The sequence below is a fragment of the Pleurodeles waltl genome, chromosome 12 (assembly GCF_031143425.1).
Source record: "Pleurodeles waltl isolate 20211129_DDA chromosome 12, aPleWal1.hap1.20221129, whole genome shotgun sequence".
In the NCBI taxonomy this organism is placed as follows: domain Eukaryota; kingdom Metazoa; phylum Chordata; class Amphibia; order Caudata; family Salamandridae; genus Pleurodeles; species Pleurodeles waltl.
In genome coordinates this window covers 601,027,733-601,053,675 of record NC_090451.1, presented here as the reverse complement: position 1 = coordinate 601,053,675, position 25,943 = coordinate 601,027,733, and the positions used below count along the sequence as shown (strand labels likewise).

Sequence of the window (25,943 nt, the reverse complement as noted above, 5' to 3'; positions counted from 1 at the left end):
AGTTGATCAAATGGTTTGCGGAGTCTTCCATTCAAAGCACTTAATGGAACTTTGATGACTAACATTCATGGCTATTAAATAATTCATGGTTCAATTTGAAAAGGTGAGTGTATCCTGGAGCTTTGGAGGTATTGTTCCCATGCCACTTGTAAAACTGAAAAGCACTTCATACTTATGAAAAAATAAATCAAAGATCCTAAGGCTGCCCAAGTATTACCCATTGAGCACAGAGAAGAAGGAAGACTGGGAGACGGAAGTTCTCAAGTATTGCTTTTGCATTTTCACATCTGCATAACCCAAGCAGCAGAATAATTAATTTACAATATCTAGACACACTACATAAGACTTATAGTTTTTGTAGGCTTACCACTGATATATATTTATTCACTTTAGCACTGGCTTGTGTGGACTGACAGATTAATACAAAAACAATACATTTTGAAACAACTGCCACTTCTTTAAAGTGTTCTTTTAGATTATTCTGTAAGTTTTTTGCAGTTTTTTTTTCTTAATAGTTATGTGGATTTTAAGTTGTTTGACTATCCACATCAACAGGTTTACAATTAAATTACTCTTTGGTTGAAGGTTAACCACAATTGTTTGGGAATGTTTTTGTTTTGCTGTTAGTGAAGGTGTAACGCAGGCCCCGCAGCCACTGCGTGGCAGAGGGCCTCCACCCACATGACAGTATCATTCAGTCTAATGTCTATGTGCATTTCTGTGATTATGGGAGTGTCTTGAGCCCCTCGCCATATTATGCAATAAGACCACCATCATTTTAATTTATGTCACTTGATGGCTGTTAGATAAGTATAGCTTCATTAGCACATGGAAGCCTTTCGTCAGCAGTGTTGAGAAAACAGGAGCTACTGAGGAATGTGTTGTCTGTCAAACTTACCTGTTCCCTATTTTGTTCATCTGGCCAGAGACAGAATATGATAGTTATGTGTTATTTGGTGCCGCTATCTGCTCCTGAGTTTGTCTTTCAAAGTCTATGTTTTCAAAATACCATTTGTCTGTTTTAACTGGATATGCATCTTTTGTCTGGAGAGCACTGACCTATTTATCGGTCAAAGTCTTGACATTTTCATGTATATCTACAAATTGGTGGCTTCAGAGAGTCTGATCATGATATCTGGCCACAAGATACAGATTCAAAATGTAAGCATTTGCAAGAAAAAACAACAGCATGTGTCTTCTGGCTGCAAGTTTACATATTAATTGGTATACTCTACATTACTTGTTTACATTCGACTACTGTATGAAAGTGCTCCTTTTTGACATGGTCACCCCCACTTTTTGCCTTGTATTTGATGCAATTTTGACTGAATGAGCACTGGGTTCCTGCTAACCAGGACCCCAGTGCCAGATCTTTCTCTAAAACTGTGTAATTGCTCCGCAAGTGGCAATACCTTTTGCCCCACCCATGCAAGTCCCTATTAGGGCATGGGAACCAAAGAGGATCCCCAAGGGCTGCAGCATGTATTGTGCCACCCTTAGGGAACCCTCACCTAGCACATGCAGACTGCCATTGCAGCTGTGTGTCCTGTCCCCTAATACTGCATGTAATATATGTAAGTCACCCCTACAGAAGGCCTTAAAGCCCTAAGGCAGGGTGCATTATATTACATGTGGGGGCATATTTGCAAAAGAAGGTAGAGAAGATATGCCCCTGCTATGTCTTTTTTGATTCTTAGACATAGTGAGTAAGCAGGGAAGCCATTTTGAGAACACGTGTTGTACCCTGGTCAATACGAGTTCCCCAATTACATGATGGCTTCACTGAAAATAGGGATGTTTGGTATCAAACATCTTGTATTAATAAACCCTCACTGATGCCAGTGATGGATTTATTATTACATGCACCCAGACGGCAACTCAAAAGGTGCCCCCTGAAACCCTGCCAACTACCTGTGTGGGGACTGACTAGTTTAAGCCACCCTGCCACCACCAGACAAGATTCTAGCCCCCTAGGGTGAGAGCCTTTGCTCTCGGGCGGTCACAGACAAGGCCTGCTATGGGCGAGGTGTTTACCCACCACATGCAACAGGATGATCTGCACATCTCCATTCCAAGGTAGGGGACTTCAAAGAAACTCACCAACCTTGTTATGCAGATCTGGCTTTACTCAAAAGAGAGATGCCGACACCGCTACCCCAGGGACCATTTGGCACCAGGAAAGGCGGGAAATGTATTCAGAGAGGAGTGGCCAGCCCTCAACTCAGTCCCACCCTTAAAGAAAGATGCCTGATGTGGACACCACATTTAGAAATCTGCCATCTTGGTGTTGGCAGATTTAGTAACTCTGGGACAGGGTAATGCCCACTTCTCACACGAAGTGGTCATTTAGGAGATGTAGTGACCCCATGGGTAAGTAGCCCAATAGCTACTTCTCATCACTCTACAAAACACCCCTAAATTCAGTATTTAAGGGAGCTCCTGGCACCAGAAAGTCAGATTCCTGCTGACCTACGAAGAAGGACACTCAGAAGCAGCAAAAGCAAAGCCAGAGGAAGAAGCACCTAAGTTGGCCCAGCCCTGCCGGCCTGTCAGCTGTTCCCACCGATTTGCACCAAAGTTGACTCATCCTGCAAGCTGCTGTGCCTCTCAAAGCCTGGGAGGACTGCCTGCCTTCAAAGGAGACCCAGGAACTTCTGTGGAGCAGCGAAGATGCTTCCCTGCATCGTGCAGGCACCCCAAAAGACCCTGGACTGCACAAACCCAACACCCGTGCCACCTAGCCCACGTTGAAGTGGGACAACGGTGCCAACTCGGTCCACCTTGGACTTGCCCACTTTGGACTCACTGACACTGCCTGCAGCCTCTGTCCGCAGGCCGCCTCAACTGTGAGTGCTCCTGGTAGAGAAAACCAGACGCCTCGGGACAATTCTGCATCCATCGCCCTTGGCCCATAAGGAAGAGAACCGAAGGTACCCCTCCATCCACAAGCATCTCAAGACTTGAACCCACCTGTTGGTTCTCCTCGACTGGACTCCCTGTCCAGCCTGCAGCCTCTTTTCAACTGGTCCGATCCCCATTGACTAATACTGGGCACCCAATGCCGTACTACACTCTGCATCCGGCCGCCACAGTACCTGCCCCAAAGCGGTACTACACCTCTGCGCCCTGCCGCTGCCTGGTGTGACATGTTGGTGTGGTCCTGACCCTTGCCCAATACTTACCTTAAGAACAGGAGATTGGTTCCCTAAGTCGCTGTACTATACCTTAACGCAGTACTTATTTTTCTCTCCACAGGATAAAATTGCTGCTCTTGGAAAATGCACCGCCTACTTTTAAAACCTGAAAGTATTTTTCTTTCAAAGCATACTTACCTGATCATTTTAATTCTGGTGCCTAAACATATATATAAAGATACTTGTTTTTGTAAATTGGCGTGGATCTCTTTATTGAGTCATGTGTCTCATTTATTGACTCTGTGCCTATGGTAAATGTCTAGCACTCCTCTTGGATAAGCCAAAGGCTGCTCGACCACACTTCCCCCTAAAAGAGCATTGTGGGATTGGTGGAGCAAGCCCCTGTCCATTAATAACGGAACCCCTGGATTCTTTGCAAGATATAGCTCATTTTGATATACCATATAATGACCCAGATTCCTACAACTACTAGATGCAGCGTGGATAGCAGTGAGGCTGGCATGACAAAATTATAGTAATACACAAATATATGAAAAAATGTCCACAGCTTCAGTAACAGATAAGGTGTGTCTGGCTTTCAGCAATACGTTACTAAAATGAAGACTATGGGGGTCATGGTGGCGGTCGGACCACCGCAGCCGTGGCAATCCGACCACCACATCATGACTGTGGCGGTCCAACCTCCGACACCGCCAGGCTGCTGCCAGCCTGCAGCTTGGTGGTCCCCGGCGGTTGTAATCAAGCAGCGCTGCCCTGGAGATTACAAGTCCCCATCCGACAGCCTGTCCATGGCGGTAAACACTGCCATGGAAACGCTGGCGGAATGAGGAACTCGGGCCCCTGCACTTGGCATGGGCAGTGCAGGGGGCATGCACAGTCACATCGCGCATTCCACTACCCGAATTATGGGCAGTGGAATGCGCGGCGGGTACTCCTGCACTCGCTGCACTGCCACATTGGAGCCGGCTCCATTAGGAGCCGGCTGCAATGTTAAGGCCCTGTTCCCTGCTGGGCTGCCAGCTCAGCAGGGAAACCATAGTAGGGCCGGCTGGGTTCAGGCCTCACAAGCGGCCTGATGGCGGCCTGGCATTGGCGATGTCATAACGAGGGCTTATATTTCTAAAATCCAGCATTACAACTAATGTGCTTAAAACATCTCAATATCGCATCTTCTTTTTTTTTTCCCTCACAAATAGTCCTTCCCTTCCATCCTTTGTATGCCTCCTCTTTCTGTTCACAACCTTCTCCAAGTCACTGCACACAACTTTTTTCAAAGACCACTACCTCTCCACCCTTAGTCATACCTCTGAATCCTGACAATATCCAATCTCCTATTGCTTAACTATTAGGCCCACCAACTATATGCATGTACTCACATACCCCCTTCACTGAGGATCACACGTAACTTCTATCATTTAATCTATCCCAAAGACACTGGAGTGGATGTTTTGCTTGAGTGCACAAGACTAGTTCAACAGCCAACAATACCCAATAAGTCTTGTATAACCACTAACCATGGACCCGGAGCACCGTGCTGCCTGGCGTAAAACTCTTCAACGCTTCATCAGGGATTGTAAGCGCTATATACATGCAATCACAATACAATACTATATGGTGATCAACGGTTATCTTTTGATATTTATGTGAACACCTATTTACTAAATTTGACTAAGCAAAGAAGGCAAAGGAGCAGTTTTTCTTTTCACCCAATAACAGTAAAATGTTCCACGTACACCGGGCTGCAATGATAGTGTCATATGGACATTTTACCACCAACACCCAACAACCCAAAGCAGACAATGCCACATTTCTGTACTATAAGATCACAAATGCTCAGCATCTCAATGCACGAAGTTACTATCTCCATTGGTTCCTGAAACTAGTAAGATTAAAAAATCACAAATGTTAACGAAAAAAAACAAAGGGGTCGGAGAATCCACCTGCTCAAACCCACCACCTTCTACTCCTCTAAGCACTATCAAAACTTAAAGAATACAGAAAGCACCTCAGCCGAATGGGTTGCAAAAGTGGAGTGCAACTGATCCAGTCATCTATCTAGTAATGTGCAGAATATGTGCAAACCTTTAAAGGCACGATTCTGTTTTGGGACTTTAGCTACTTAAAGACCCAGAATATGATGTGATGTGACTGAAAGGGCCCTCGTGGCTGTAGCGAAAAAACATGAATCACCCTTGCCTTAGAACACTCTATATTTAAATAAATATATACTGATGAAGCCTTCATGGATTCTGCTTACGGACAATAAATGTAACACAAAGCTTATGGAATTTAAACAATGTTTCCATCTTTTACATGTATGATTTCCTGCTACTGTGGTTGGAGATCCGTTTCTTTCATACTATGATTTAATTATTTTATTTGCATGGAATATGCAACTGCCCTGTACCATAAGGGCAGGATTGATAAACATAGGGATGCAAAACGCATTTCTGATGCCATTTGCCCTTCTTGACTTGGGAAACAGGGAAGGTTTTCCTAATTAGCACTGTAAATCTGTTAGTTTCCTTAAGTACTGCATTAGTCAGGCAGCCAATAATCAGCTGTTAAGAGCCCATATGTACCTATTAAACTGCTTATCCCTTTTTATTAACAAGTCAGGCACAAGAGGAAGCCACTCGAGAGGAGACTGGGGGAAGCATTTGGGTTTGCAGTGTGCTGGGATTTAAAGATAGGCCCATTAGTTCTCCCTAAATAATACTTAGGAAAAACTGTGACAATGGACATGTTTTCAAGAACGCTGTCCCAGAGGTTCTCGCAATGACTTGCTAGGGTCTAAGGAACATTTTAACTACAGGTTTGTGGATTCTTCCTCCAATGATGTGCTCACCAATGTGTAGGGAGAATGAGTGTCGAATGCTGCATTCTACAGCACAAGGGGCCAGCCATTATACAGTCATTGTCATGTTATGCCCCCTACTACCCTCGTACAGGGCATTTCTCAGTTACCCTACTCTGCGTTAAATTAGCAAAACAGGTTGCAGGTTGAACCTTAGCATCCCAGACTCAGCCCTTCCTTCTGCTGAGGTTCATAAAATAATTTCAGATGTGTAATATTAACGTCTATTGTTTAAAGGACAATAGACTACAGGACCCAGTGCTGGGTAAAAACAGAAGTCATTATTATTCATATCTGTACGACCGATTTGTAGTGTGGCTTGTAAATGTTGACAACGTTTCCTGTCAGTGTGCGTTAAATGTTACACTCAGTCTGGTTCATAGAGCAAGTAATTAATCAACTTGGCAAATTGTGAATGAGGGTATGAGCAGTGTTAGAAATGGGGTTTTTGGTTGGCAGATAGGTGAGTCCTGTGAGCAGCCAGGCAGTTCTTCTTGGCAGGATGTAGTTTCTGGTTCAGGTTTCTTCTCCAGCAAGTGTCTGATGAGGTAGGGCAGAGGCCCTGTTTTATACTAAGTTGTGCCTTTGAAGTGGGGGTGATTTCAAAGAGTCTCTAAGAAATGCACCAAGTTCCCTTTCAGCTCAATCCTGTCTGCCAGAGTCCCAGTAGGGGGTGTGGCAGTCCTTTGTGTGAGGGCAGGCCCTCCACCCTCCCAGCCCAGGAAGACCCATTCAAAATGCAGATGTATGCAAGTGAGGCTGAGTACCCTGTGTTTGGGGTGTGTCTGAGTGAATGCACAAGGAGCTGTCAACTAAACCTAGCCAGACGTGGATTGAAGGGCACAACAAGTTTTTAGTGCAAAGAAATGCTCACTTTCTAAAAAGTGGCATTTCTAGAATAGTAATATTAAATCCGACTTCACCAGTCAGCAGGATTTTAGATTACCATTCTGGCCATACTAAATATGACCTTCCTGCTCCTTTCAGATCAGCAGCTGCCACTTCAACAGTGTATGAGGGCAGCCCCAATGTTAGCCTATGAAGGGAGCAGGCCTCACAGTAGTGTAAAAACGAATTTAGGAGTTTTACACTACCAGGACATATAACTACACAGGTACATGTCCTGCCTTTTACCTACACAGCACCCTGCTCTAGGGGTTACCTAGGGCACACATTAGGGATGACTTATATGTAGAAAAAGGGGAGTTCTAGGCTTGGCAAGTACTTTTAAATGCCAAGTCGAAGTGGCAGTGAAACTGCACACACAGGCCTTGCAATGGCAGGCCTGAGACAAGGTTAAGGGGCTACTGAGGTGGGTGGCACAACCAGTGCTGCAGGCCCACTAGTAGCATTTAATCTACATGCCCTAGGCACATGTAGTGCACTCTAATAGGGACTTACAGGTAAATTAAATAGTCAATCATGGATAAACCAATCAATAGTACAATTTACACAGAGAGCATATGCACTTTAGCACTGGTTAGCAGTGGTAAAGTGCTCAGAGGTCAAAAGCCAACAACAACAGGTCAGAAAAAATAGGAGGAAGGAGGCAAAAAGTTTGGGGATGTCCCTGTCAAAAAGCCAGGTCCAACATGACCCCCCACCAGCCTAAAGCCAGGGGAGAACAATCACTATCCTGATGTACTTCCCTGTTTGAGGCGACAGAACAAGGACCCAGGCCCACAACAGCAGGGGCATGCTCCAGTTCTTCGCCTTCCTGACTCCAATTGGATCCCTCTGTCCATACTCTCAGGGCCCACTAAGCCCATCCATGGGGAACCTTTCTCCTTTCCTGCGGATCCCATCTGTGCAGCACCTAACCTTACATTGCTCACAGATGTATCCCAGGAGCAGGATAGTACCACCAGGACCAACACAGTGGTGTTGCCCATTCTATCCCCGGGGTGGGACACTTGTCCCCTCCCCAGGGATAACTCTGTCCACCCGGACAGCAAGCCACAGGGATTACTGACAGCTGCCAGGGATGAGAGCCAGGCCCCAGGCCTCTCAAAGCTCTCCAACCACTGTGGCTGTGGAGAGTGGGGGGCGGTAGCCCCAGGTGCTGGGCACCCTTTAACCACTCTCCCTTCCACCAGGTCAGGGATGACAGCCTGAACCTGGTCCTCCCCTCTGGGGCTTTGTACCCTCCCTCCTGGAGCGGTACCCCCAGAGTCCAACATGGCCAGGGGGCTTACAGAAGTCACCCTGTACCATTCCTCCACCAGTGCAGGGCTGTTAACCTGCCACTGGCCCTCCAACCTGGGGTCTGTACCTTCAGGTGGGACTAGGGCCCGGGGTGAGGCTTCCCTCCCCCTGCCCTCCCTTCTGGGGTCCAGCACCCTCCAACTAGGAGTGGCCTCCTCAGAAGACAACATGGTAGGGGCACTGTTATCAGTAGCCCCTCCCTCCAGGTCCAGGGGGACAACCTGAACCTGGTCTTCCAGCCCAGGGTCTGTACCCTCAGACTGGATCACCGCCTGGCAAACCAGGACTTCCTGGGGGGCACGCCTACCCCCCACCAGGTCATAGTTTAACCTCTGCACCTGCCCATTCAACTCAGAGTCACCACCCTGAAGTTGAACAATTGCCTGGCACGCCAGGACTTCCTGGAGGGCACACTGACCCTCCGCCAGGTCAGAGTTTAACCTCTGCACCTGACCATTCAACTCAGAGTCACCACCCTGAAGTTGAACAATTGCCTGGCACACCAGGACTTCCTGGAGGGCACACTGACCCTCCACCAGGTCAGAGTTTAACCTCTGCACCTGACCATTCAACTCAGAGTCACCACCCTGAAGTTGAACAGTTGCCTGGCGCACCAGGACTTTCTGGGAGGCACACCTATCTCCCACCAGGTCAGAGTTTAACCTCTGAGCCTGGTTCCCCAACCCAGGGTCACCACCCTGAGGTTGGGCAATTGCCTGGCACGCCAGGACTTTCTGGGGGGCACACCTACCCCCCACCAGGTCAGAGTTTAACCTCTGAACCTGGTCATCCAACCCAGAGTCAACACCCTGAGGTTGGACAATTGCCTGGCACAGCAGGGCTTCTTGGGAGGCACACCTACCTCCCACCAGGTCAGAGTTTAACCTCTGAACCTGGGTATCCAACCCAGAGTCAGCACTCTGAGGTTGAACAATTGCCTGGCACGCCAGGACTTTCTGGAGGGCACACTGACCCTCCACCAGGTCAGAGTTTAACCTCTGAACTGGGCCATTCAACTCAGAGTTACCACCCTGAAGTAGAACAATCGCCTGGCACGCCAGGACTTCCTGGAGGGCACACTGACCCTCCACCAGGTCAGAGTTTAACCTCTGAACCTGGTTCTCCAACCTAGGGTCACCATCCTGAGGTTGGACAACTGCCTGGTACACCAGGGCTTTCTGGGGGGCACACCTACCCCCCACCAGGTCAGAGGTTAACCTCTGAACCTGGATATCCAACCCAGAGTCACCACCCTGAGGTTGAACCATTGCCTGGCAGGCCAGGACTTTCAGGGAGGCACACCTACCTCCCACCAGGTCAGAGTTTAACCTCTGAGCCTGGTTCTCCAACCCAGGGTCACCACCCTGAGGTTGAACCATTGCCTGGTATACCAGGACTTTCTGGGGGGCACACCTACCCCCCACCAGGTCAGAGTTTGACCTCTGAACCGGGTTAGCCAACCCAGAGTCACCACCCTGAGGTTGGGCAATTGCCTGGCACCCCAGGACTTTCTGGGAGGCACACCTACCTCCCACCAGGTCAGAGTTTAACCTCTGAACCTGGCCATCCAACCCAGAGTCGACACCCTGAGGTTGGACAACTGCCTGGCACGCCAGGACTTTCTGGGGGGCACACCTACCCCCCACCAGGTCAGAGTTTGACCTCTTCACCTGGTAAGCCAACCCAGAGTCACCACCCTGAGGTTGAGCCATTGCCTGGCATTCCAGGACTTTCTGGGGGGCACATCTACCCCCCACCAGGTCAAAGTTTAACCTCTGAACCCGGTTATCCAACCCAGAGTCACCATCCTGAGGTTGAATCCTTGCCTGGCATGCCAGGACTTCCTGGGGGGCACTCTCACCCCCCACAAGGGACACGCCGTCCCCAAGGGCCACACAAGAGTCTGGTTGGCGCAGGTCTCCCGACCTCTGCCCATCCGGCAGAGTCTGGGTTTCCCCCAAACCAGAAACGGTCTCACCTGGGTCATTCCTGGGGGGCTCTGCTCTCAGAGCTGACCCCTGACTTTCAAGATCCTCCACTGGGGTCTGCCACCCCCTCTCAACCCTATGTCTGGACTTCTGCACCCCCTCACTAGGAGTGGTACTGCCAGACACCAGAACTGTTGGGATGCTGTCTACAGTCATCCCCCCAAGTTCTTCTGCCACTGCGGGGCTTCCCTCAAAAGGTGGCCCTACGGTACAGGTTAGGCTCTGAGACCTACCTGGGACACTACAATCCTTTCCCACCTCACTTGGTCGGGAACCACCTAGACCACTCCCTTCAGGAGCACCCCCAAATGCCTCTTCAGACTCTCTGGTACTCACCCAAAAGTCTGCCTCCACTGTAAGTTCCCTGGGGTCAGAGAACTCACACTCCACCTGGTGTTGGCGTAGCTCTGGAAAATAAGGACCAGACATATGCTCTCCAGCAATTACATCACTCTGCCCTTCACATGTATTAACCACAGTACCCTTCACCCAACCACCTAGTAACTCAACCTTGGAAAAGCACTCTACTTCACCCTCCTGAGACTGGTGAGACAGTATCTGACTGTCCCTGACACTCAACCCAAACTCTTCTGGGATGTCTCTACACTCTATATCCAGGACGTCCACCAGGGGGGAACCCTTTTCTCTGTCACTCTCTGCTAGAGTCAGTAAAGTGTCCCTCCCCCCAGTAGGAATATGACTCCCTGTGCCAGTTCCCCAATCCTTCTCAGGGACCCTGTGCATAACGGGAACTACCTCATACCCTTGAACCGCCTGGGGTGTGTCAACTCTCTTCTTCAAGTTGGGTACCACATCTCTGGGCTTGTGCCCTTCTTCAGCAGTACTAGATGCAAGATTTTTGCTGCCACCATCTGAACTGGACTCAGCCCTTCCGGCCTCCAGTTTCAGCTCTTTACAGCTCAGCTCTTGAGCTGCAATCTTTTCTTCTTCCAGGGCTAAGAGACTTGCTGCCTCAGCCCTTTCAATAAACTAATCTAGCTCTTCCATCCACCGTGCTTGAGCCATGAGCCATTCTTTTTTCACTGGGTCTCTTTCCTCATCTGAGTCGTCCTCCTCCTCCTCTGAGGGGTACTTAGTCATTTGGTTTCTTGCTGCCTCTCTCTCTGCCCATCTGTCTTCCTCCCAGACTATGTAGGCACGTAGCATCTCTGCTTTAGTAGATCTCTTTGCTACAGGAAGGCCACATTCTCTGCAAAGCTTCCTTAGGTCAGCCTTAGTGAGGTGGTCAGTAGGCAAAAAGAATAAGTAGGTAAGCGATCCCATTCTGATAGGATCTTACCAGCAAAAACCAAAATCCAAAGTCCAAAATATCAATAGTATATCCAGGAGGACATCAGAGACCAAAAGTCAAAAAAGAGATAAAAAATCAAGTTGACCTTCAACTGTGGGTAGGTAGTGAAATACTTAGCTACTGTATGTCACTGCACAAACACAAGTCCTATCCCACCGCTGCCACCAATGTTAGAAATGGGGTTTTTGGTTGGCAGATAGGTGAGTCCTGTGAGCAGCCAGGCAGTTCTTCTTGGCAGGATGTAGTTTCTGGTTCAGGTTTCTTCTCCAGCAAGTGTCTGATGAGGTAGGGCAGAGGCCCTGTTTTATACTAAGTTGTGCCTTTGAAGTGGGGGTGATTTCAAAGAGTCTCTAAGAAATGCACCAAGTTCCCTTTCAGCTCAATCCTGTCTGCCAGAGTCCCAGTAGGGGGTGTGGCAGTCCTTTGTGTGAGGGCAGGCCCTCCACCCTCCCAGCCCAGGAAGACCCATTCAAAATGCAGATGTATGCAAGTGAGGCTGAGTACCCTGTGTTTGGGGTGTGTCTGAGTGAATGCACAAGGAGCTGTCAACTAAACCTAGCCAGACGTGGATTGAAGGGCACAACAAGTTTTTAGTGCAAAGAAATGCTCACTTTCTAAAAAGTGGCATTTCTAGAATAGTAATATTAAATCCGACTTCACCAGTCAGCAGGATTTTAGATTACCATTCTGGCCATACTAAATATGACCTTCCTGCTCCTTTCAGATCAGCAGCTGCCACTTCAACAGTGTATGAGGGCAGCCCCAATGTTAGCCTATGAAGGGAGCAGGCCTCACAGTAGTGTAAAAACGAATTTAGGAGTTTTACACTACCAGGACATATAACTACACAGGTACATGTCCTGCCTTTTACCTACACAGCACCCTGCTCTAGGGGTTACCTAGGGCACACATTAGGGATGACTTATATGTAGAAAAAGGGGAGTTCTAGGCTTGGCAAGTACTTTTAAATGCCAAGTCGAAGTGGCAGTGAAACTGCACACACAGGCCTTGCAATGGCAGGCCTGAGACAAGGTTAAGGGGCTACTGAGGTGGGTGGCACAACCAGTGCTGCAGGCCCACTAGTAGCATTTAATCTACATGCCCTAGGCACATGTAGTGCACTCTAATAGGGACTTACAGGTAAATTAAATAGTCAATCATGGATAAACCAATCAATAGTACAATTTACACAGAGAGCATATGCACTTTAGCACTGGTTAGCAGTGGTAAAGTGCTCAGAGGTCAAAAGCCAACAACAACAGGTCAGAAAAAATAGGAGGAAGGAGGCAAAAAGTTTGGGGATGTCCCTGTCAAAAAGCCAGGTCCAACAAGCAGGCAATTGCTTCTTTTGATAGCCACAGTACGAAGTGTTCCAGTCAGTCCTACGTGTCAGGCCTATGGCCAGCGCTGCCTGAATTCTGATGAAATATACAAGATTAACAGCGGCACTGCGGACTGTCCTGACAGCCAGCCCCACTGCTGTCATAACACCCCTCACAGCCCAGAGCAAGCGCCTTGGTAATAATGATGCAGCAGAAACCTTTCATAAAACTCAGATTTCGCCCTTTGCGAAGGTTCTGAAGTATATCTGGTTATCTTCACCACTACAAAGTCTTCCTCCATTAGGAGATAATTATTTTACCAAAATATCGAAACCCGCCAACGTTGAAAAAGTGTGCACGTTTTCCTTCTGCAAGTTTGCATCTCATAAAGCAGTTGTATGTCCAGAAGCAAATGTTTGGTGGACTTCTCTTAGCGTCTTTTTCATTTGCAAATCTTTTCTGTGCATAACGGCAATGGGAAGGAAAAGTATACTAGCTTTTCTGTGCAAATTATATCTTCTGCAGATCAATTTCATTAATGTTAAGAACTGGTATGTGTGACAAATTGTTAAGATTTTCCCAGGAAAGTGAGGCAAACTGAACAGTTTTGAATCTTTCACAAAGCTGGCAGGATTCTCATTGGAAAGGCTGGAAAAAATACAATTTGTAACTTTTAACGCCATTACCCTAATGCAAATCTCTTCCTATGCACTAAAACAGCCTGCGGGTGAATGTAAATGCAATTTGTTGAAGGTCACTTTTATGTCAGTTTGATTAACACGCAGAAGTTCTATATGAAAATGACGCCTATGTGACCAAGTCATACACAAATGGTCGACATAGAGCACAGGAGGAAAACAGGTTACTACTGGGAAAAGCGGGTAGAGAAACACATCACTCATTCACAAAAAGACACAATATTAAGATAGCGGATGAATACATATCAGACATGCATAGGAAACAAAAATGCATGCGGGTGTCAGGTGGACAGAAAAGTAATACATTTCGAACGTGTCATACTTGCACAAGTGGCGCCTGTGTGTTTAACTCACATTCTAGGGGGTTTGGCCATCAGTTACAAAGACAGGAGATGAAATGTTTCCTCCTCCTTCAGACACACTAGAAAGAACCACCGTTGCGGACTTAAAACATACACGGCTACTTGATTTGCTTTCAGTTTCCTCTCTAGGTTACCTCACAGTGTCTGAAGGTTCAAGCACAGATGCGCGCTTAACGTCGGAGAGGATGCAGGGAGTCCTTCGGCTTTTTCTGTTGATTTCCACGTGAAGTCGGTCCATTAAAAACTTAAGGAACTCTTGTGCGTCTTGCTGGCTGTGGTAAAAGAATCAGTACATAACAGGTCGTAATCACTCTCCAATTTTTTTTGTAAAAGTCATTATATCAAATATTTAACACCAACAACAAAAGTAACGAAAAATACACCGATCTGAAAAGGTGACTGCTCAGAGGAATAGTAAACAAGATAACTGAATGGCACCAATAAGACGTTGGGGAAAACCTTGACCCTATTTAAAATTAAGAACCCACTTTTTTGTGTGACTGGCTTCTGGTTATTTATTTGAGTAAATGCGATGTCAATCTCAGACCTCCACCCCTCTTTTTCACGCAGGAGAGACAATCTTTATTCCTTTTTTTTTATATTTCCTTTTAAATTATAGTGGACGGTGGATGCCCTGGTGAGCCTTATTACTTTTTTTTATTTTTTTTAAACAAAACTCTAATTGTTTTAACATGCAATGAATAAATCAGGTAGAATTACAAGCAGTACAAACATTTTTGCTCGACACAAGACAGCAACATAAGAATTCGGTACAGTTGTCTGAATTATCCTGAGATCGTATGTACGCAGGTTGCTATGATACTACCAGAAAAAAGTTCCACCACTGGTCCCAAGTTTTTTTTTTTTTGGTGCACAGCCGTTGCTTTAAACACCAATTTCTCTGATTTTACACAAACATTGATGCCTCTTGACCATTCGTTCAGCTCGTGTGTAGCATACTGCGCCAGAGGCGGGCAAGGTCCCTATTTGCAACTAGTGAACCATCCGCAATCAAGGAGCAAAGCCCCCCCCAATCATGCATAATCTTCAATTATATAATTTTAAGGTAAGGTTTTAGGTCTGTACCAATTACTCCACCTAGTGTAGTGCTTATCTCTCAGCAATAGCTGCTTATTGCATCATTCCCATTTTGAGTGAAAGCAGGTGAAAAGTGAAGTCCTGAACCTTTGGCAATTAGGATTTTCCGCCCTTCCCATGCGCGAAAGATGTTTAATTGTGCTAATATCTGTGAAAATATTTAAACTGAATGAGGCGGAGTCAGGAGGAAATCACTAGGTTCCTGGGAGCAAGTTTAACTTCACTCCATCCTTCATTTTCAAGGAGTCCGAGGTCGAGCTCCCATGTATCAACTTTGTTAGTGGGTGAGGTGAGTTGATCACTAAGTATCTATATATCCTAGATATACCTTCCTTTCCCAGTTTGTCAAGAATCAGCTTTGCATCTAGAGAGTTGTAATTAGGCATGTAGGTAGTGTGTCACTGCACATGTCAAGAGCGTGCCTCAGTTGAAGGTAATGGGAGAACTTGGCTTTGTGCAAGTGGAATTCCGTTGTCAATTTCTCAAACAACTTCATGTGGTCATGTTGCCAGTCACCTCCAAGGTTAGTGATTCCTATCAAATACCACTGAGGTAATTCCTCAAGTCTTGCCATGTATGCAAGCCATGTGCCAGAGAATAATTAAGGCAGTGAGTGCAAACTAAGTATAGCAAGCCTGGATATGGTCGTCAAAGTGTGGGGTACTGTCTTACAATAAAGTAGATCCGGTGTTGACTTAAAACTTCCAATTCTAACTTTGGGGCGGGTTGCAGATTATAACCATTGGGACCATTTGTGACGCCCAGAAATACACCCTCAAGTCTGCTCAGCATAATCCTGCCTTAAATTGCGATTGGTGACATTTCACAAAAGAGACATGTGGGTACTTGTCACTCCATAAAAAGTTATTAACCAAGGCCTGTATGTCCATACAAGGTGGGTGGACATTCTTGTAAGGTTTACAGGAAGCAGAGAAGGGATATCTTAAACAGTGCACTGCAGCCCATCATGGACAGGGGAGAGGAAGGCCCAGGAATGAAGGTATATTTGAACTTGGCAGATGTGTCGATATATTAACTTCCCAAGAACTGTGTTGATCCTGTATCACAGTCATCCTAAAATATCGAAATGAATCGAATACCATCTGCAATTTATCTGTGGCAAAGCATGTTGGTTGCTCTTCTTTAAATCAGTGCAAATGTGGATTTAATTGACTACGTCCTGAAGCATCATTCTATGCCTTAAAATTTTAAAAAGACACAAGATTTGTTGGGCTGCTGGATATATACGAGCATCACATCCAGGTAAAAATAAATTCTATCTTCATAGCAATTGTTCCACCGAAACTTGCGCGTCCCTTCATACTCATTTTGCCAATGGATCTATCACTAGAGCGAACAATAATAGAGAGAGCTAGCAACCTTGGTGTGTTCCCATTTCTACAGGAAATGGGGCAAACAGTACACCATTGTCTCTGACTTGTGCCCATGTGTTGCTATGTAAAGCCTCAACAAACCTGAGGAAACAAGGGCCAAAGTGACCCTGGAGCTTGTAGCATGAAGGGCCAGTGCATCAAGTTGAGGGCCTTCTCAATATCTAGTGATCGGAGAGCACACCCTTCCTATAACTCTCACACCTGGACTAGGACCAAAATGACATGAAGCTGCCCAAGTCAATATCTTGTGCTGCTACTCAGCATAACGCCTTTTTAGTTATCATGTATTAGGAAGTGTATGACTTTAGTAAATCTGATCTGCACATTTTTGCAAGAATTTTAGAATCAAGGTTGATTAGTAATATTAGACGATAGGACGTACATTCGTCCAGAGTTTTACCTGGTTTTAATAAAACTCCTATTGTAGCCTCCCTTAAATTGCTCGGTAGCGAATGTGTGTTTTAAGCATCCACAAAGAGTGCCTTGAGGTAGGACATAAGTAGTGTGGCGTACCATTTAAAAAGAAATCCAATGGCTAGCCACTGGGACTGGTGGTCTGACTCCAGGGCATTGTAGTGATGGCCTGTTGCATTTCCTCCACTATCAAAGGGAGATCTAGCTTGGTTCAATCTGTCAGTGGTAAGGTGTCGGTTTGAAGTTCTCGTACTACAGGCTCATCTCTCTCTCTCTCTCAGTGGTGGGGGGAAGAGGCAGTATTATGTGGATTTAGCATCATACACAATAATGTGAAAGCATTCGTAATCTCCATCGTGGTTATAACTAAAGCTTCTTCCTTAATCTGTATGGTGGGAACTAGTCTGCTAGCGCACCCCTTATTTGCGAGACAGTAGAGCAATTTCTCAGCCTCATCACCCACTTCATAGAGTCTGCTTTGGTCCGCAAACCATCCCAGTTGTGCATTATTTGCTTGACAGATGCCCTAGATAACTTAAACACCCAGTGTCGGCGTTAGGGGTGGTATTTACTTGCTGGTCCAATTGAGAACTTTGGATTTCAGGCCAGACTACTTGGGCCTTCCTATTGCATGCTCTCAATGTGTACCATCACTCTGTCCCTAATGAGAACCTTACAAGCTTTCCAGAGTGTAGTTTCTCAAAATCCTATTTTTTCCTTTGTTGCCCCACTGGGAAGGGCTGAGGCCCGGTCACTTCAGGGTGTCTCCTTGGGGATAATGCCCCTCACCTCACTGCCAATGGAGGTGGGCTGACAACACAAGCATTGGAAAGAGTGCTCCGGTGAAGGGCCTCCCTTGGCAACCATCTCCCTAGTCTCTGCACCCAGAACAGCTCACCATACCCCCTACACCAGGAGGGCAAGTCAGTTTCAGCAGAGCAGGATCACCATTGGGGAAAGCCTAGACCTATCCAGATGGCGTGTGCAACAGGGGAGGCCCCACTCACCTTCTCCGGCCTGGGAAGTGTGGTGATAAGGCAATGGGCTGGGTGAAGCCTCAGCTGCAGCTCCTCCATAAAGCCCAAAATCTCCATTATTGATTGCCTGGGCCACAAATAGTCATCCACTTTGGCAGGCAGAGGGAGGAAGATGGAGGAGGAGTGGCCAAACAGTACTTGTGCGACTTCCCATGGCCTATGCAGTGACAGGCCATTATGGCTTGAGTGCACTCCACTCCGTGCCATGATCAGCCACCCACCTGGGCCTCAGGTGAATGCTGTCCAGAGGCAACTTAAGCAGTGTTAATGTGATAGGGTAAATGGGCTCTGCTTCCTCTCTCCCAAGAGATGTCCTTTGAGACAATTGAAATGGATTATTTAGGATGCTGAGGAAAAATGAGTCAGGAGTCTCAGCCAGTGATGTCTGCCATCTTGCACGGTCAGGCCACACCGCACAAACCTTTCTTCTTTTAACCCAATTGTTTCTAGTTTTTGTTCAATGTTAAATCATCCTTTAGGTTACACATGCTCATCTTAACTATTACCCGATGAGCTTACGTCTCCCCTTTCATTTTTTTTGTTTCCAATATTGTGTTTTTCCTCACAGATCACTCACATTTCAACCCTTTTAAAAATTCAAATAGCAAAACTCAGAGAATAAAACAATGAATTGTTATGATAATGAAAAAAAGAAAAATGGAAAGGAATAGAATAGATGTTCTTTTAAAAATACTAAATAAATATTGGTTTGTCTTTCAATGTGTGGAGTCAGGGAGTTTCCTTTTTCTCCATGGGTATATGACATGCCTGACCAGGGACAAGTCAGATTTGGGGGAGGCAGCAGCGTAAAGATGTTCAACAAGGGGTGTGGAGTGATCCTTAAGAACAAATTGGATGATAATGATAAAATAAAGGGGGTGGGGGAGTGGTACAGGAATGTAAGTTGTATTTTGAACATAAACATTATCTATATATTTAGGTCAACACCGAGTCTCACCAATCCTATCACTTGTGAAAGATGTTAATGAGATGTCACTGAGAGACTGAATCTATGTTATTGAGTGCCCTTTCGTTGTAGATGTAATCTTTGATCTTGTACATTATGTAAGGTAATATACGTGACTAATCACGTTTCACATTGAAAATAATGTGTGGCGGGGATGCAAGCTGAGACACGAACAAGACACCTGGGGTTTATCTAAGCTTAAAGTCTTACCTTAACGCACACCTCTGCCATAAACTAACATAAGATGAAACTGTAGTTTTGATGTTGAAAAACTGTACTGTGGGAGGGGTGGGGGAAATGTACGCAGAAGTGAAAGACAAGGCCAAAGGCTGGGGATGCCTTTTGTTCCTATTTACTGGCCAATGGGTAATGGGGATGTCTTAGTTCCCCTGCTTTGTTCAACGGTGGAAATTTTTAGCACTATAAACCCCACCTCCCCCATGTATACTAGCTCACCCCCAGCCTACACAGTGACAAGGGGATGTTCCTTATTTTTCTTCCACTTTGCCCAAGGATGGGCTATCTTACCCAAGTGTGGTCAGGCAACAGTAAATACTCTAACTTCCCCTGAGTTGCCCAAGGATGGCGCTGAAGTGTAATTGTTCAAAATTACATTGAATAAGAAGTGAGAATTTAGTCACCCTACCACCCGTACTGTCTTTTCGCACGAAGGCACTGGAGTTTTTAAGCCTCACCTCACCGAAGTAAGAAGAAGGGGTTTATTACCTGTCAGCAGGAAAAGAATCAAGTACAGGTGCTACTAATTACTAACCTATATCTGCTCCTAAGTCTTCAGACACATGAACCCAGAAGGTGACACAATGGGACACACATCAAAGGTCATTTGTGCCCATTGATTTTTTACATCACAACTAAGTAACAATGGGCACAAATTGAATCAGAGAGCTAACAGTGGAAAAGGTGGGACTTCAGAACTGGTAAAATACACATCTACAAAGCACGAAAGAAGAAACATAGTGAGGAGGAGATAAAAGGCAATAGGAGAAGCAAAGGAGAAAGAATGGACTGGGAAGGAGGGAATATAAACCACAGTGTGTAATTTAGAGTACAGAAACTAAACAAATTAGCAAATTGACAGTCTGAACAAATCAGTGTCTGAAGTATAGAGTTGTAGATTTTCAGATGTATGGGATAGATCATTGAATACTGCTAGTGTACAAAGAGAATGAATGTTGCAGGATCTGATTTCTCCAAATACTGGGGACTCTTTTGGACCCTGCCTCCTGAGATGTTAAGTAAGCTTGGCTGATACTCAAGTCTTTAGTCTAGTAACTCTTAATAAAATGGACAGGTGACTTTACATTTTATTCTGGCAGCCAGGAAAACAAGATAGCTTTCAGAAGAACTAAAAAAAAATAATGTTTGCCACAAATAACAGGATTTCCTACGTCAATGCACGGCATGATTTGGGATTGAACAGCTGAAAAATGCTGGATAATTTGGCCAGACTTCGGTCATACTAATCCTAATTGAATGTATTTTCCGACCACACAGACTGATTTGTATTTACTTACTATAATATTGATCTGTATGTTTTATAATATTTACATAAATGATAAATGGTTTCCACCCTCAGGACACGTCCATATACCACTTTGAAAGAAACACACACTCCTGTTTGTTTCATATCTCAGCCTGGTGTCTTTAAAAAAGTTATCTTTTCTCGATCAGGTACATAATTACAGGCTGATGTTTCTGAGAGACCACAAACTCAAGTGTTTGGTCAGTCAGAGGGCATGGCAGCACCTCAGGCCCATGGAAGCCTGCAGGGATTGGGTGTAATCAGTCAAGTTAAACCAGTGCCTCTGAAATACTGCTCAGGTTGGAGCAAAGTCTGTTGCATGCTACGTTTACCTTGCAGTCGACTGTGGCAAGAGTAGGTAAAGTCCCATTGTAAATAAAGTCAGTCAAATTTTGAGTCAGTGTCTTTGGGATGCCACTCAGGCTATGGAACAGTCAGTCACATAGTAACACTGAGACACAATGACACGGTAGGAAGCCTCTGAATGCTGTTACTCACAACATTGATGATGTCACTGAAAGATGAGTCAAGGTGGGTAACAGTCAGTAACCCACTCAAAGACAAAGAGGCTGCCGTTGTTAAGACTGTTGGTCATCCAGTTCCACTTTAATTACTGAACGATAATGGGGCTGAAGCGTGGTCAGCAGCACACTGTATGGGAGAAGATAGAGGGATGGGTGATGAAGAAGGTTAATAGCATGCCCAGATTATGGCTTTGTATTTCTATAGAGCTGGGTGCAGTGAGTCGCGTTAAGTTGCTGCCTCTAGCAAGCCAGATGGGTTTGGATGGAGCAAATTACATATCGGATGAATGTCTCTCTAGGTCACAGAATCAGGGGAAAGTCATTCACTTAGCTGATGAGTGCTTCAGAAAGGACCTGCCTGGCCAGAATGTTACAACCTATGCAGCTCTAAAGTTGGAGAAGAAGAGGTGGATGTTTGTGAGTTGGGATATGAGTTCATGAAGCTGTAGTGGCTCTTCAAATCACCTTCTATTCATAGGTCATCATTTACCTTCCTGTCTGAAAGTGACCTTGGATTACTGCAATCTTTAGATGTTAGATGCTGTGGTTCGATCAATGTCTGGTCCCTTGAGGAGGTGTTAGTGTACATTTATTCACTTAACAAATGGTTGGCTGGTTTCTCCAAACTAATGTAACTCAACTGAGTGTTTTATACACAGGATTAAGTATACTACATTGTCTGAGTCATTGATGAACGTCCCGTTTTATTATAAACATATCATTTGACAAGTTTGGTCACCCAGAATAAAGAAACCCGCAGCACTTGACAAGTAAAAACAATTCCAGTTATTTTCAAAAACATTATCTTAAATTTGGCCCAAGGATCCACACAATCCAACCCAAACACATCTTTCTCTAGACAACTTACAAAATTCAGAAATGGTAGCATTGTATACTTTACTAACATCGAAATCAAAGACGATGATAATGTTCTTCAGTTTCACAGACAAAGAAGACAGTCTTGATAGTAAGTTGTCTTGGGGTATTTCTTTCTAAATTTAGCCAGTCATGACAAATATTTTATGTATTAGCACTTATTATGCCTCATTTTTATAAAAATAATAATATTCAAGGATCGTCATATAAGCAAAGCATCTGGAGGCCATAACTGTGTACAGGTTTTATTCAAAAGTATTAATCTATAGTAACATTCAAGCACTAATTAGGTAAAACCACGTCTGGCCCCCACATTACATTGGAGAAGTAACGTTGCTTCAGTGAATTCCATAATTATGGCAGACTTGGCTCATGTGGGCAAAATCCTCCAAAATTATAATTTACAATTATTTCCAAGAATCCACTAGGAGGACACGGGCATTCTATGCATGGATATTATAACTGTAAAGCAAACATTCTTTTACTATTTTTTTTCTCTCTAGTCTGTGCAGTGAAGTTTAAGTGGGCAAACATTTTATTCGTGTATCTACAGGATTTTTATATGAAAAGTAATTCTAACATGTAGCAATCATTTCAACAAATGAAACAATAATTATGACCTAAATCACTGCCAGTGACTGATCATTTGTGCACACATGAATACCATTACTGAATCCACATAATTTCCTGGCTATAAATTACATCACAACTTAATCCCATTAAAAAGATTCTTATATCGCTCATTTTTCAACTTTATTCAAGTGCAATTGTTTTTTTAGTTTCTAAGTAAATCATATAGTAAGACTGTATTTGTCTGCGTTGCTTCTGTCATCCGCTCTGATACTGCACTGTATGCTATGCATTCAATCTGCTCTTATGACAGCGAAAACTAGGCACTTCATATCAATTACATGGTTGCATGACTTTGTATTTCATTAGCCTTTTACACCCCATAATGCCAAGTAGATATTTTATGCATCAAGAAAGACACAGATCATGGTAACAAAGGAGAGATGTAAACCTCTTCTTGAGATTGTTTATGCTAAATTATTTTTGGACTTCTTATAATTCCTGTTACAAGAGGTACAGGATTTGTTTATATCCTCAGCAAGATGAATTCTTAAGGATTATAATACTGTTTAGGAAATTTGGTAATCTAAAATCTACAATATACTTTAGTTTGATGGAAATAAAAAATACACTTTTAGACTGGTAGATGTTTTGATGTACTCACATGTTATATGTGCAGAAGGAGACAATGAGAATTTCCTGTTCAAGTGATCAGATTATCTGAACAACAGTCACCTTCTACTCACCCAGTGACTAAAATTACCATTTAGAGACTGTTGGTACTTGATGGCTTTGTCAAGGTTATGACAAGGAATTATCCATATGAACACGAAAACTAAGACTGCGTATGTAAAACAGTCATAAATCTTACCTGTATCCCATGAAAGAAGGAACATATCTCTGGAAGATCGATTTAAACCGAACGGGATTCACAGCGTCAGTAGAATCAGGGTGCCACAAGGCCACAATGACATCAGAGAAAGCTAAACACAATATGGAAAATGCTGGAGATTAACTTAGAAATAATATGAGTGTCTGCAGCATGTTTAAAAGCAAACATTAGATACTGGGCTTTAAAAAAAGCAAACAAATGAGTCTGGTCTTTAGCACAATACATCTTTCAACTAACTAGTAGCTTGAGCTAAATCGAACTGAAAGTAGAGCTTCATTAAGTGAAACAAGTATTGACCAAATTCAAGCATTCAAAACAAATATTACAATTTAGAAGGTTGAAGCCATTTTTATGTTGACGGACACAGTTATGGACAAGGGATGTAAATGTCAGGTTGGCCTCAATTTGCTGAATTTCAGAGTAGATTAGACTTAATTTGTACTTTTTATGAGCAATAATGACAATTCTAAACAGTGCTTTAGCATAGCTGATCCTCAAATAACATCTCAAAAATCATTATGGATAAAACAAATTAGACTTCACAGCCCTAAGGTTCGGTCGCTTTTCTGTTGTATCCGTTATTTAGTAGACAAAATGCTGTTGAAGTGAAACCTATAGTAAAGTAAGCTGAATACCCATGTGTTTGCAAATATTAAATCAAGCAAACATGGCACTAGTCAAACACAGCATTAATGGAAGGTCTGTTTCTAAAGCCACAATAGCATAGGCCAAACCACAACTGCAGCAGAATACAGCAATCGAGCAAACGCAAAACTGCATTGTATTGAATTGCACTGGTATTTAGATTATATTTAGATAGCACTTTCTATCACCCTAGCAAGGCCTAAAGCATAACCACAAAAACATGAATCCCATCCACACACAGAATGAGGAGTGGCCTAAATTGTGCTAAGTATATGTATACTGCATTATCCCTACCAAGAAAAACACTGCAGATGTGACTAAAAGCCAATGCGACAAACACATGACACACTCTTTTTAGAACCATATCTATTCAAAGAAACAAGAGGAAGGGAATGCCGCCTATCCACTCACGAGCAGGAACCTGGACCACTGTGTTCTTTTCTTACATAATTGTACATATCTATGTAAAGACACATTGGTTTTCAGTTTTACAGAAAGAAGCAACATTAAAAAACATTTTTGATAGTCTCCAGGGAGTAAGTTAGCGTGCTGCATCATTATAATCATCCCTTAGTGTTCCAAACTGCGCACCACTCAACTCCTATGCCCAACTATCCAGGAGGCTCCAGCTTTGCAGCAGATCATTATGGAGCTATCGGGGTGAGCAACTTTAAATTAATATTGCTAAAAAGGGATTCTTCCTCCTGGAGTTGCAGCAGTGAAAATTGGTTCTTATGAATTCAGAAAAGATTCCCATGATGGAGCACTAGGAATGCGAACAACTTTCTAATACCTCTCTAATGAGACTTTTACTGATACACTAACATGAAGAGAATGGAAAGCGAGAAGCCTATTTTAAAAGAAGAGCAATGAGGAACTGAACACTACTAACCTTTTTTATATTGTGGAAATGGTTAGCAGGGCTCCTTTACCCACTTGGGCATCTAATTTGAATACCCAAGAGGTGTTACAAGCCCTGTCATGCATTCCAAAAAATAATGTTAGAATGATTTGAGTCTTAAATGTAGAACCCTAGAAACTTTCTGTGTTTTAGGTACAGGCATGTAAAAGTGTGACTCCTTAAGGGCTATGCCCACTTCCACTTTCTCAGATGCAATCGTAGAAAATTCTACCAAAGTGCCTGTATTTTGAACTTCTCCTTTGCAAACTTGTTGGTGGTTAAAAGGTACAAAATTAGTCTGAATTTGCTTCAAATCTATTTATGTACAAGAGAAAACTTTGAGAGTATGTCTTGGGTATGATTGAACCTTGTTATTCTCTCTACTGAATGCTTGTATTGTAACAGTCGAACTGTTAAGACATTAGGTTTTGAATCTTGAAGGATGAACTACAGGAGCCTATTTTATGAGCCTCAGAATAGACAGTTGATAAAAGTTATAACAAACAATTGTATACTTTGATAACAATCAAAGTTAACACTGTGGAGCCGGAGTGGCCTACTCCCATTCTTCATATAATAGCTGGTGTGGAATTACTGCAAACATTAGGTGAAGGGATAGAAAACAGTGGTGATGCTTTTTGAATTTAGTAGACCTTGATACAGGTGTTAATCTTCACCTACGTGCCAGCAAAGCCTTTTGACTCTATTGACCTATATGATGACGTAGTCACAGCTGAACTTAAGAAGTTAAGGAGGAAGAAAGATTTATACAAGTCTAAATGGATTTGGTGCAAACACAAAGCCATAAAAACAGTGATACAGTGATATGCCTTGCAGATAAAGTTGGGGAAGTTGTCATCCTCCCTAAAGATAAGTGTCTTCAGGAGGGACTATGGCAGGTAAATGACAAGTCATGCTACGTGCCCATAGGAAGACCCACTTTTAGACGGATAAATCTAGAGTACAGAGAGCTCTTCGGAGACTGGACATACAGGGGGTTATTGGATTGGGAGGATTTGAGATGCCTTTTTCGACCATCCTAGGATATCTATCCTTTATTTCCAAAAACTGTACTTGGTGATTTAATGATCTATACCTTTGACATTGCGAGTGCCCTGCCACAAAAACAAGAGAAGTGCTAAGTTTTGACACAATTTCACAGTAAAAGGTAAATGAAGCAAAG

General features: G+C 44.2%; 1 protein-coding gene across 5 annotated transcripts in view; it reads right to left on the bottom strand.

Moving 5' to 3' along the window:
• The window catches only part of USP21 (ubiquitin specific peptidase 21), a 409,008-nt gene that overhangs the window by 157,140 nt on the left and 225,925 nt on the right, over positions 1-25,943 (bottom strand). For all 5 annotated transcript variants that reach the window (XM_069217823.1, XM_069217824.1, XM_069217825.1 and 2 more), the window contains 2 exons: positions 23,194-23,305; positions 14,034-14,171 (listed from right to left, as the gene is read on the bottom strand). In XM_069217823.1, the coding sequence (XP_069073924.1) occupies positions 14,034-14,171; positions 23,194-23,305 (250 nt within the window). The remainder of the gene's footprint in view (positions 1-14,033; positions 14,172-23,193; positions 23,306-25,943) is intronic.